Here is a 13,165-nt window from a genome sequence, read left to right on the forward strand (position 1 = left end):
TCTGCATACTCAAACACATCCATGAAAATATATCCGTACATGGACATATTTATATATGTGCAATTTGCATGTGCTCATGTGCACACGAGTTTGCACGTGAATATGTGCATACAAGCATCTTCACCACCTATGTGTGCAGACATACACACGTGCTCACAGAAATGCTTGTGCACAGCACGTATTCACAGGGACACGCAGAGATGTACCGACATGCAGGGAGACGTGTGCACACGTCTGTGCACAGGCACACACACGTGTATATGCACACCTACACACATGTATGCGCGCACACACACACCTGTGCACACATGCACACACGTATGTGGACGTACACACATGTGCACATCCCTGTGCACATCCCTGCGCACACACATGTGTATGTACACATGTGCACACACATAGACATCTGTGCATACACACACACTGCACACACAGTGCACACACACACTGCACATACACACATAGGTACATATACACACACACTCACATACACACAAACACATACTGCACACACACACTGTACACACACTGTACACACACAGACTGTTAGACACAGAGACTACACACACACACAGACTGTACACACAGAGGCTGTACAGACACACACACACAAACGTGTGTACATACACATGCACAAACACGCACACGCACACGCACACACACACACACACACAAACGCACACGCACACACACACAGACTGTACACACAGAGGCTGTACACACACAAACACACGTATACACACACACACACAAACACACGTGTACGTGTACACACACACACACACACACACACACACACACAGACTGTACACACAGAGGCTGTACACACACAAACACACGTGTACACACACACACACGCACACGCACACGGGCACGCACCGCCAGGGGGCGGCAGAGACTATTTAAAGGGGCCACCGCAGTGTCCCCCCTCTCCCAGGGCACGAGCCTTGGCCCCCCGCCCCCCGCATCCCGCAGGAGATCGACCCCTGCCCAGGGGAAACAGGCAGGGAAGAGCTCAGTACCTGGGTCTTGGTGCCTCTTTGTTCCCACTGACGAAGCCCCATGTCCCCCCAGCCCGAGGACCTGGAAGCCCCTCCAGCACACACCTTCAAGATGACGAGCTTCAAGAAGGTGAAGGCATGCGGGATCTGCCGGCAGGCCATCACGCGCCAGGGCAGCACCTGCCGAGGTGAGCCGGGAGCGTGGGCACGTACGTGTGCAAAGTGACATGCCAGGGGGTCAGGACATCAGGGGTGTGCGTACTGCCTGTATGCACAGCTACGTGCACGAGGATGTGAAGGTGGAACATGTGCCTGTGCCAACCTGTGTGCACATGTGTGCATGTATGTGGGTGGGAAGGCGGCTGCGAGGCAAGGGTGGCCCATGGAGCCACTTAGATGTCACACATATATGTGGCCATATGTCAGCTGCATGCATGTCCAGTGAGTGTGCAACTGCCACCAGATGTGGGTCTGTGTGCATGTGTGGGTGCTCACCCCCTCAGCTGTGCTGGTGGCCGTGGCACCCAGTGGCTCACAGGCGGGGCTGTGGGCCCTCGCACGTGTGTGGTGTCGTCGAGCCCCGTGCGAGGGGCGGACGGAGGAAATGGGAACAATGTGGCTTCCTGTGCTGCAGGAAACAGCCCCAAGAGGGGACAGTGCCTGGGGTGCGGCCATGGCCTGGGTCATGTTGCATGGGGACCTTCATGTCTCCAGGGGACGGGACACGTGGCTTTTCAGGGCTGCCCAGGCACCACAGTGGTGCCTTGTATAAGCGTGTGTCCCCAGCAGCAGCAAATATACACCTGCACTGCCTGTGTGCACGTGTTCCCTCCGCGGGGTGTGGGTGTGAGCGTGCAACATCAGTGCACGGGAAGCAGGGAGGGGGCACAGGCACTGGCAGCACCCCTGTGGTGCTCTTGTACATGCTGGTGTATGTGTGAAGTCTGTGCATGGTCTCCCTCTGTGCCATTAACCCCTGGGCTCTGGGGCTTGCACACATGCACACTTGTTGGCATGTTGGCACGGGGGGGATGGCTTGTGTGCCCATGGGTGTGTGCCCGAGTGCCGTATCCTGTGTGCACGTGGTGCTGCGCCATGCTGGTGCCACCCATGCTGTGCCCAGAACGTGTGCACAGGTGTGCAAGGTGTGAGTATCCCTGTGAGCGTGTTCATGTCCCAGCAGCTCGTGTGCAATGCCGAGGTGCACTCTGTCCTGCAGCATGGAGTGCTACCTTTTTTCTGCCCTGTATGTGGGGTGCCCACAGGCTGCCCTGTGGCAGTGCTTTCTCTCCTGTTCCCACTAACCTCTCCCCTCTCCCTCCCACAGGCTGCAAGCTCTCCTGCCACACCAAGTGCCAAGCTAAGGTAAGGCCAGTGCCCTGAGGTGCACCTCTCCCCTCCTGGAGGGGTATGGGGGACTTGGAGAGGTAATGCCATGGTCTGTGCCAGCTGACCCCATCGGATGGGCACCCAGATGGGCTGGTGACTGTGGGATGGTCATGGTGGCACTGGTGTCATTGGTGGGTGAGGCTAGCAGTGCCATCCTGCTGCCTGGCCCGTGATGGCACATGCGTGTCTGTGTATGAGGCTGGGTTTTAGGGTGCAGCCCTTCTGAGAAAGGGCCAGCAGGGATCCGTGCCCCAGTGCCTGGAGCGGGGTGCCCTTTGCCAGGGTGAGTGCTGCTGCACGTGGGTGCCATGCGCCACAGCCAAGCACTGCCAGCAGCACACATACAGGCTGAGAATCTCTCCTGATACCCAGCCGGGGGCGGATCTTGCTGGCAGGAGGCAGTGGAGCCAAGGATGCCCAGTAGTGTCTGTTGGTCCAGCTGCTGCGCCGGCGGTGGAGGGGGACCCTACAGCAACCCAGGTTCTCCAGGGAGCTGGAGGTGGGCACAGTGCCCACCATGGTGCTGCCGGGGGAGGGGAGGCTGCGCGTTCCTGAATCCCTGGGGAGGCATGTGTGCCAGCTGTCTCTGGGGCTGGCATCTTGGGCGGGAAGAGGTTGGCATGCCCCGGGCAGACAGCGTAGGCTGGGACATGCCTCTGCCCGTGCCTGTGCCTGTGCCCGGCTGGGCAGGGAGGGAGAGGAAAAGTGGGGGCTGTGCCAGGGGCCAAGCACACATTGGGCTTTGCAGGGTGCCACGGTATGGGTGGCGGTGCAGGGCAGGCGCTGGGAGCAGCCCTGGCACCGAGCCCTGGCTGGGGTGTTGGGGGAGGTGGGGGCTGTGGGGTATCCTGGGGTCAACCCGGCATCCTGGGCCCAGAGCAGGCAGGGCAAAGGTGGGTGGGAGGCTCGGCAGGTCTGTGCCAGCCCCAGGACCCTGTGTCAGCTCTGGGCCATCTCAGGACCCTGTGCCACCGTGGGAAGCATGTGCCAAAGATGCCAGGAGCTGACACCAGAGGAGGTGGCTTTGCTGGGGTGCTGTGGGGAGAGGTGAGAGGGACATGTGGTGAGGGCATGCCCGCAATACAGCAGGCAGTGGCAGGGAGCATCTGCCAGTGGTTTCCAGGCAGGAGGGAGTGTCGGGAAGCGTGTGTATCTGGGTGTGCACCCGGTGGGGATTCTCTGATGTCTGAGAGGGGGTTGTGCACCAAGAGGGGGTTTATGCCAGGGTCCCAGCATCTGGACAGCCTGTGCGCAGGAGCAGCCCATGGCTCACTTCCGCGGCCGGCTGTATTTCATTAGCCTCCATCACCCTTCCCACGCTCGCTGGAAGCTGGAGCCCCCTCGGTGGGGCCAGCTAGCTGAGGGGTGTGCTGCTGGGGGGGAGTGTGCATGGGGCCAGGGCCAGGGGCCTTCTGCAGAGCTCCTTTGGGCCAGCGCCCAGGGAGGGGCTCCTCCGGCCGGGCAAGTGGCCAGCTGACTCACAGGCCGGCTTGTTATCGTAGGGTCTCTGGGGAGGGTGCGTGTGGGGAGGGGGCTTGGCATGGAGCAAAAACAGCCTCTTGTATACCTGAAGTCCCTCATGTTTAACTCCTGCACCTCCAGGATACTTTGGAGAGGGAAGATGGTTTCAACCCCAAAGTGCTGGCAGCTTCACCCCAGAATGCTTCCTTTTCCTGACCTGGATATGCTGCCAAGGTCCTGGTGTCCCCTAGCTCTGGTGTCTCCTGGCCCTGGAATCTGCCCCACCATGCTATTGGCAGTGTCTTCTCCTTGATCCCCATATTTACCCCTTGGGACCTGCTCCAGCTCCTTGTTCTGCCCCCCCAGCATGGCTGGCTGCCAGTTATCTGCCTCCTGGCCCAGCCTGGGGGAAAGCCCCCACTTACAAACCTGAAATGGACTGGATATGGGGGAGGTGGGGAGAGGGGAGAGATGGGAGTGTGGGTGGGGTGTGAAGGGTTGTACTGGAGGTGACTAGTCTGGGGTTGCCAGGGGGTACCTTAAGTGTGATGGGGATATGGGGAGGGGAGCACTGGGGTGTATGTGGGGACACCAGGGAGGTTTTCAGGTGCTAGTGAGTGCCATATCCCTGAGAAGGCAGTGAGCAGGCAGAGCTGTCCCAGGGTGGGAAGGGCCTGTGCCCTTGCAGTGACCTGTACCCCTGGGGTTTCCACCCTGCCCAGAGGACGCTGGGAGGACAGTGGTGGGACCCACTGCCCTGTGGTGGCAGTGATGCTGGCGGGATGCCCGCCTATGGGGGGGCCGGGACAGCCACACACACATCAGCTGGGGAGGCACGATGCTGTTCCCATGCCCATGTAAGGCCCTTCTTGCGCCTGGCGCCTCCGCTCAGGGATTTTTCCTTGCTTAGCAAACCTCCCTCCCTCTCTCTGAGAGGGGCGGTCAAATGGATGGACAATGTGATCCCACACAGCCTGCCCCCCTTCCCTCCCTCCTTGCATCGAAACTGCCTGCTCAAAGCAAGGGGGGTGTAACTTCCTTTGAAAAGTGGGGAAACTGAGTCACACAGCCCTGCCTGGAGGTGGCTGGAGGCAGGGAACATGGTGTGGGGTGCAGTGCTTTCCGTGGCTGTGGTCAGGCGTGGGTGAGCCTATGTGTTGGCATGTGCTGGTAGTGGCACCGCCAGGATCCGGTGGTGACACTGCACTCCTGGCCAGGATGGAGGGATGAACCTGAATGTGCTCCGGGAAGTGGTGCCATGCAGGCGTGTCCCATATCAAAGGACGTCCTGTGGGTGTCCCCATCCCTTGGGATGCCCTTGCTCTGATTGCAGCTGGATTTTGCCATGATGCTGCTTGGAGAGTCTGAGAAAAGATGGGGGATGATCCTGCTCCCTGTAGTGGGAGCTGGCCCTATGACACATGGTTTGGCTGGGGAACAGGGAGTGCTCTGGTGTTTGGCTGCCGAATCGGCTGGCGATTGCTGGCGGTTGGTTCTGGGAAATGGCGTCTGTGCCAGCCCTGGAGCCTGGCGAGGCTCCAGCCTGCCCTGCTCACCACACCAGGAACCACTGGTCCTAGGAGTGCCGGTCTGTGCCAAGGGGGGAAACTGAGGCACATCACTTAGCACAGGGCCAAGGGGTCTAGGGGCTGCCTTGTCCCCCAGTGTCTCTTCCTGGGGAACTGGCAGCATGCATTGGAGCCATGCCAGGCTGCTGGGCCTCGCGTGTGAGTACGTGTGTGTCCGTGCATGTGAACATGTGCATGTGACTGTGTGTGCATGATTGTGGGTGCTCACAGTTGCATGCACGAGCACATGAGCTGCAGGAAAATGCATGTGCTTGCAAGAACATCCATCTGTGTGCACGTGTGCTTGCCCACAGGCGAGGAGTCACATGCATGTGCTCCCAGCTCAGTGCCATCCATCCCTGCTGGCCCCATGCCAGGCCTGGTTTGTTTTTCAAGTGCCCCCTGTGATGGGACTCCAGGGGGGCGGGTTTGTCCATCATTAAACCAGGGGCTGGAGCAGGGCCAGGGCTGGGCAGTGAGGCATGTCCTGGACAGAGCAATCGCTCCCAGTGCCCGCAGTGTCGACGAGCCTTTGGTGGTGGGGGGAGGCAGTGTGTGGTGGTGGTGAAGGGGATGTGCTACCCCTCAGCTGGTGCTGGGGATACCCCCTGCTTGTGAAGCAAGTCAGAACCAGGAGGGGAAACTGAGGCAGGCTTCTGAGCAGGCTTGACTTGCACTAGTGGGCACCCTGCAGCCATGCCATGGTCAAGGGTACAGGCAGTGTTGGGGGGCATGGCCAGGCGGTGTATTGCGGGCTCCCCGTGGCTGTGCCAGGAACAGGGACTGCAAGGAGGGGACATCCCTGTCCCAGCTGTGGCAGGCTCTTGCTATGGAACTTGTGGCTGTCTGGTCCCTGCTCATCACCCCAGCCACTCTGCCTCCTCCTGGTGCCGTGGAGGGGGTGACATACTGGTCACACAGGAGCTGCCCCTGTGGTCTCTCTCCCCGATGCCCCATTCAAAGCCACCTCCTCAGTGCTTTGGGACAGGTAATTAACAACACCCCCGTCTCCACAACAGTGGGAGGGGGGAGGGAGGAGTAGTACAGGAATGTGTCCTTGACCCTGGCATGGGCTCAGCCAGGGTACTGGGATGGGGGGCTGTGAGGATCAGCCCTGCCCCGGTGCTGTGGCAGGTCGTGTTTATGCATCAGGTCCTGGAGGGGGTTCTGTTTTTTTTCCCCTCCCTCTTTCCTTTTTTCCCCTTCTTTACGTCACTGCCCAAATATTCGGCCTCTCAGCTCCTGTGGGGGGTCGGCTCGGCTGCTCAGAGGAGCTGGGGCCCTTCTCTGCACCCTCCGGGTGCTGCAAAGGGAGGGTGGGCAGGGGAGATGGGATGCTGAGACTGGCCACACTCACTGCACTGGTGAGCACTGGCCAGAGCTGGCGTGGGAGGTGACAGCTGGGGCGGCAGAGACCACCAGCCTCCCTCCTCGGCAGCTCCCAGAGCTGCATCCAGCTTCCCAGAGCCCTGCCATGGTGGGAGGCAGGGTCCAGGCCTGCCTCGTTTCCCAATGATTTTTTCCTTTCCTAGACCAGTTTGCACCCACCATGGTCACCCCTCCTGGGACCTATCCTCGGAAGGGTGCTGGGACCCTGGGGACCCCCAGCTTCCTCCAAGGGAGCAGCACTGATCCCCAAACAGCTGAAAGATCTGGCTCAAGAGAGGCTCTACGGACTCCACATGGCATCTTCATCTCCTGTGTGCTTTCATCTCCGGAGATGACCCCCATCTGGGTTTCTGGTCCCCAGGTCTCCCTTCTTCTGCTGATACCTGTGGTGGTGATGCTCAAGAGTGTTTGTTTTGGGTTGTGGAGGAGCTGGTTTACGTGGGGGGTGGTTTGTCTGGGCGTCCTGGGAGGACCCTCTCACTGCAGCCAGTTTGCTGACTGCTGGACCTGCTCCCACTGGCACTTTGACCCAATGGCTCTGGGAGGTATTTTGGTGGCTGGAGTTCAGAGATGTTGTCAGGAATTCTCTGGCTGTGTTCTGTGAGCGAGACACGTCATGTCCTCAGGGGACAGCTCCTGTCATTGCCCTCATGGGACAGGGACGTGCTATCAGTGCCCTTCGCTCACCCACTCATTTCCATCCTGTTCAGTTGCTGATACTTTCCCATCTGGCCCTAGCTCTTCTGCTGTTGGTGTTTCCCAGGGCCTGGGAGCCATCCTGTGGCCGCCCCCCAAGGAACTGGGGCTCTTGGATCTGTGCAGGGATCTATGCTGGAGCTGAGCTGGAGTCTGGAGCCGAGCTGGAGTCTGGAGCTGTGTTCTGCTGGTGCAGGATGTTCATTGGCCCTCCATCCTAGTTGCAGCACTCCTCTCTTTTTGGGATGCCTGCTTTTTGTGGGCTGTTGTGCTGGTGGGACTTGTTTAGGGGTGTCAGTGGATCCTGGCCATGGGGTTTCGTCCCTAGAGTGGTGGCTGTTGGGATCTGGTCCTTTGCCCTTGGGTGCTGGGGAGGGCAGAGGTGCTGGTGCTTGCTTGGGAAGGGGGTGAGGAGGTACTCTCCAGAGATGTTGGGGCTCTGGCGCTTTGTCCTTGGCAGTGGGAAGGCTCCACAGTGCCTGTTGGTGTTCCCATCCCATGGCACTGTTGGGCTGCTGTGGAAACTGAGGCATGGAGGGGCTGGGAAGGATCTCCTGGACTCGGAGTGTACTCGCAGGGATGGGGCCCCTTACAGGAGTTTTGGAAGGTTCCAAAGGGAGAACCATTTGCCAAAAACCCCTCCCTGGTGACTTTTGAGGGGGACAGCAAGGTAGGAGGGGTGTTGGGGTCCTTCACTGCTCCGGCAGAGCCAGTTCCAGCCTTTTGGCTGAGCCCACGGCTTGAGGACGGAAACGCAAACAGGAATGGGGAGGCGTTGGGTGAGAAAATGTCAACAGCACTGGGCCGGGTGCCTGGCTCGCTGCCTCCCTGGCCAGCTCGCCACTCTCTGGGCCACTGCTGGTGGGCTTCCCCTCTTTGCCCTGTGGTTTCCCGGCACTTGCATTTGAGTACAGCAAGGCTGGGGCTGGGCTGCCTCAGGGATGGCCAGGGAGACCCGGGCACCATCCATAAACATGCAGCCCCTGAGGAGGAGGAAGAAGGAGGAAGGGAGACGGGAGGAAAGCCAGGGGGATGCTGGGCACGCTCCAGGTTTGGGACAGGCAAGGGGGGACTGGCATGGCTCCACATGCTGAAGGACAGACGGGGCTTTTCTAGCATTTTGGCTTTGGTTTTTAGTTGAGAGATGGGCTGATAAATCTTCACGTCCTCCTCAACACTGGGGGTGCAGGACACCCGAGGACCATTAATTGGGCACTTTGTCCCGCATGTGGCAGGGGGAGACCAAGTTGTGCCAGGGGGTGCCAGGCAGGCCCCAAGAAGGGCCCCACACACCGGTCCCTGCCACCCCCCCGCCAAGGGCACAGGGACGCCGGTGGCGTCACACGGGGTGATAAGGGCCCGACCCCGCTGTGCCCGCCGCCCGCCGTGGCCCCTCGGCACGGGGTGCGAGGAGTTTGCAGGGGGAGGTGGGGGAGGTGTGGGGGGTAATTTTTTTTGAGGGGGGGTCGTCTGTCCAATTGCCGGCACCCCCGCCCCAGGGCCAGCCGCTCGAGTCAGGTTCCCGGTTGCCTTTAAGGGCGTTTTTAGGGGAGGCGAGGGGAGCGGTGCGGGGCCGGACTTGGAGCGCGCCGTGCAGCTGGGGAGAGAGGGAAGAGGAGAAGAAAGAGGGAGAAGAAGCGAGGGAAGGGAGGGGAGCGGTGGAAAAAGTCATCCGGGACACCCTTCCTCCCCACGGCCGGGGCCGGCGCCCCCGGGCTCCCCAGCCCCCGGCCGCCCCGGGGCTGCGGAGGGGAGCGGGGAGCCGGCGGGACCCCCCTGCGCCCCTCCATCGCCGGGGTCCCGCTTGCGGGGAGCGAAACCCTTCGGCTCTCCCCCTCCTTCCCTCCCCTCCCTCCTCCCTCCCTCCTTCCTTCCTTCCTTCTCCAGGCTTGGCCCGGGGAGGGAGGGGGGCTCTGCCTGCAGTCTGCCTTCACGCCTGCCCGCCCGGGCGACGCCGGGCTCCCGCCTGCCCCCCCCGGCCCCTCCGGCCGCCCCCCGCGCCCCCCGGGCCAGGTGAGGCTGCGGTGCCGTCCCTCTCGGATGTAGGCAGGCGAGACCCCGGATGGATTTCGGGAGCGTCATGAACCAGGTACGGGGGGGCGGCGAGGGCACAGGGGTCCTCAGACCCCAGGGGCAGGAGGGGGGTGCTGCAGGCGGTGTCATCTCTCCAGGGGGCGGGGGCCACGCGTGATATCCGAGCGGTGATGGGGTGGCGCGTGGTTGGGGGGGTGCTGCCCCCCCGTGTTGGGGGGTCCGCAGTTGTCGGTCACCAGAGGGGGCCTGGGGGGGCCGGGGGTCCTTGGAAGAGGCGATGCGGTGCTCGCAGGGAGGATGATTTGGGGAGGGGGTGAGGACCGGTTTGCTGCCGGCTGGGACCTGTGAGCGGCTCCGGGGGGTCCGTGCCCCCCGTGCCCCTCTCCCCGCCTCGCCGGGGCCGGTGACTCTCAGGGTGCCCCCGAGGGGGACACACAGGCGCTGGAGTTTGCGTGTCTCCCCCCTCCCCTAAAGTGCGTAGGGACACGTCCCCGGGGAGCGAGGGCTGCGCGGGAAACCGGGGTCCGCCCCCGGCACCCCGCTCCCGCCCCGCAGCCGAGGGGATGATGCTGGGCGCCTGTCACCCGGGCGGGGGGGGGGGCACGGTGGGGGCAGCCCTTGGGCCGGGACACCCTGGCAGCCCACGGGTTAACCCCCCTGCCCAGTCCCGCCGCGGAACCGTCAATGGTTAAACCCCGAGTTAATGAGTGGCGAGGTGTCGGCGGGTGCCAGCCCCCCCGCGCCGCCCCCCCCGGCAAGGATCCCCGGCCCTTCGGCGCCGCCGGGCCCGCAGAGGGTTAACTCCGTCAGGGCAGGTCCCGGCGCAGATGTTTTTGGGCTGTGCTTCTGGGAGAGGAAACGGCCGAGCGAGGGAGGCATCAACCCGCTTGAGTTTAAGGGGAAAACAAGAAAAAAAAGAGAAGTGCTCCGTTCCCGGGCGCCTGAGCCCACTCAGCGCTGGCGTCAGCCCCAGTTGTGGGACCCGTGACCCCAGTGTGGGTGCTGGGACAGCTGGCAGGGACAGGAGGTGACAGTGGCTGCGCCCCCTGGGTATTCATGGCACCTCGAGTTGGGTGGTTTTGGGGGGCAACCAAGCGAGCACCTCTTGTACCCACAGTGTGGTGGCACCGGGAGGACAACGTTTATCCTGCCTGGAGTCTGAAGCCACCCCCAGGGAAAGTGGATCTGTAGAAAATGAGCCTCCAGCCTGACCCTTTCTAACGAAGCCTCTTCATTTGTGATCTTGCTGTTTCAGGAAGAGCAGGGTGCTGCTTTGTGAGGCTGCTGCCCACCCTGGGGAGGGTACTGAGTCTTGGGGCTTACTTTTGGGGTTCCGACTTGAGGGGTCCATTTGCTTCTGGCCCTGGGCCACTCTCCTGCTTTCTTTGCCACTATCTGGTCGCTGGCTTCTTGCAGCCCATCCCCAGGGCATCCCATCATAGTGCTGGCAGCCCCTGATCAGCATTGGAACTTCCCTACTGCATATTGGGACACAGGGAAAAGAGCAGCCCCACAGTACAGCCCCACAGTACAGCCCCCTCCTGGGGAGGAGGAAGTGGCTCCATCTCCACTTCCCCCTCCTATTCCCTCACCTCTTCAACAGCAGTTTTGGAGGTGCTGCTCATCATTTCAGTTTCCTGGCAGCATCTGTCCCACAGGGTAAGGACACAGCACTGACCCCATCTCCATCTGCTTTGGACCTTTCCCTCACGAGTGGGCTTGGTGCTGTGGGGACACAGATCCCTTGGAGCAGCCAAGGTTTATTTTGGCACCTTGACCACTCCTTCGACGTGGGTCACAGATGTGTGGGCACTGACAGGTGCCCCAGATGCTTTAAGGCAGTCCAAAGCCTGCAGTAGAGTCTCTGTGCACAGGAAAGGGGCTTGCCTGATGTTCCACCAGCCTGGCAGAGGGCATCTGTGGGACAGGATCACACTGTGCTCAGGATGGGGCACAGACTGCTGACAGTTCTGTGTGCTGGCCAATCCCACAGGAATGACCATGCTCCAAGCAATCCCATGTCAGAATCCATGTGCTGATCAGTCTCATGTGAAAATCTGTGCACTGGCCAATCCTGTGCTGGAATCACTGCTCTGACCAATCCTGCATGGGAATCACTGCTCTTACCAGTCCTGCATGGGAATCACTGCTCTGACCAGTCAGCTGTCAGAATCCATGTATTGACCAATCCTATGTATGCAGTAACTAATCCCATGTAGGAATCCATGTGCTGGCCAGTCCTGTGTGAGAATCTGTGCAGTAACTAATCCCATGTAGGAATCCACATGCTGGCCAATCCTGTGTGAGAATCCATGCACTTACTAGCCTCAGGTGAGAATCCAATTCCTGCCCACTCCCATGTAAGAATTCTTGCGCTAACCAATCCAATGTAACAACCTGTTCATGGACCAGTCCTGGTGAACCCCCCTGCAGCAGAGTCTGTCCCAGGTGGTCCAACTGTTACTCTGTTGCCAGCCAGTCCCTGGTGCCAGAGCTGCTCCCTGGCCAATCCTGCTGCCCAGTTTGGCTCTGGGGAGTTGATGAGGGGGTGGGGGGATCCCTGCACTCTCCTTTGGGGGATTCTGGTGCAGGGGGCCAGTGACCCCATGCTCTCCCTTAGGCTGGATGTAGGGTCCCCACAGGACTGGGGTGAGGGGTGTCCCCACAGTGGGGTGGCAGCACCCATGAGTGGGTGCTGGTGGCAGAGCAGGACAGAGCAGAGCAGGACAGGGCTGGGGCTGTGGGGCCAGAGCCAGGCAGGCGCGTGCTGGCCTGCGGGGCCGGATCCAGACCTGCTGCCTCCAGATGTTGCCTTTTTAGGCACTGGAGCACAGCATATCCCTGCCTGTTGCCGGCCCTGTGCCGAGTCAGTCCCTGCAGGCAGAGTGGGGCCAGACCCTGTCCTGGTTATATGGAGGCACCTCTGTCTCCCTCCTGACCCCTGAAAACCCCTTTTTCCTTCAAAACAGGCTCAAGGATGCAACTTTCTCCCCCTTCCCCTAGTCTGCACTTGGCAACACTGGGGCCGATTGCTCAAACCGCCCCAAAGCCGGGACCTGCCCTTATTTGGGTTGAAACCAGGGCTATTTTGGTGCTGCTGCCTCCATCGCAACCCCTTGAAGTTTCCCTGTATGTTGTTTTCCCTGTCCTGTCCCATGTCCCTGTGCCAGGGCTGCTGGCCAGGCCATCCATGGGCTGCTGGGAGCTATCATGCTCCCAGTGTACCATGGGTCCCAGAGTGCCTTGGGGTGCCAGTGGTGGCCCCCAGGGCCACTGTGGGGTGGAACAGCTGGTGTCCTCTGTGGTATTTCATCCCTGATTTGCAGGGCTATATGTACCAGGTAACCTCTGTCCTGATCTTGCTGCCGCCTTCCTGGCGGGGATGGGCCACAGGGCGGCTCCTCGGGGACATACCGAGGAAGAGACAGAGGAGATAGCATCTGTCCCAGTTTAGGGAACATCCCTGGATAGCTCTTTGCCCTCTGGTATCCTCCCTGCATCTCTTGGGCAATGCAGGGACAGGGCAACCTGCCCTGGCACGGGGGCTGCATCCAGGTATGGAGGGGATGGCACAGTGACAGTCCCTGGCCCAGCTGCAGGGAGGGCTGGGGATTCTCGGAGGGAAGC

General features: G+C 61.0%; 1 protein-coding gene across 16 annotated transcripts in view; it reads left to right on the forward strand.

The window, feature by feature from the left end:
* The window catches only part of TNS1 (tensin 1), a 76,712-nt gene that overhangs the window by 13,344 nt on the left and 50,203 nt on the right, over positions 1-13,165 (forward strand). For 13 of the 16 annotated variants that reach the window (XM_064661238.1, XM_064661242.1, XM_064661241.1 and 10 more), the window contains exons 2-3: positions 1,075-1,189; positions 2,329-2,366. The exons of 1 other annotated variant lie outside the window; for it this stretch is intronic. In XM_064661238.1, the coding sequence (XP_064517308.1) occupies positions 1,075-1,189; positions 2,329-2,366 (153 nt within the window). Of the gene's footprint in view, positions 1-1,074; positions 1,190-2,328; positions 2,367-8,987; positions 9,594-13,165 lie in introns of those variants that run through there. 2 more of the 16 variants (XM_064661252.1, XM_064661253.1) reach the window with 1 other exon arrangement.

This window comes from Pseudopipra pipra, chromosome 7 (assembly GCF_036250125.1).
Source record: "Pseudopipra pipra isolate bDixPip1 chromosome 7, bDixPip1.hap1, whole genome shotgun sequence".
Taxonomy (NCBI): domain Eukaryota; kingdom Metazoa; phylum Chordata; class Aves; order Passeriformes; family Pipridae; genus Pseudopipra; species Pseudopipra pipra.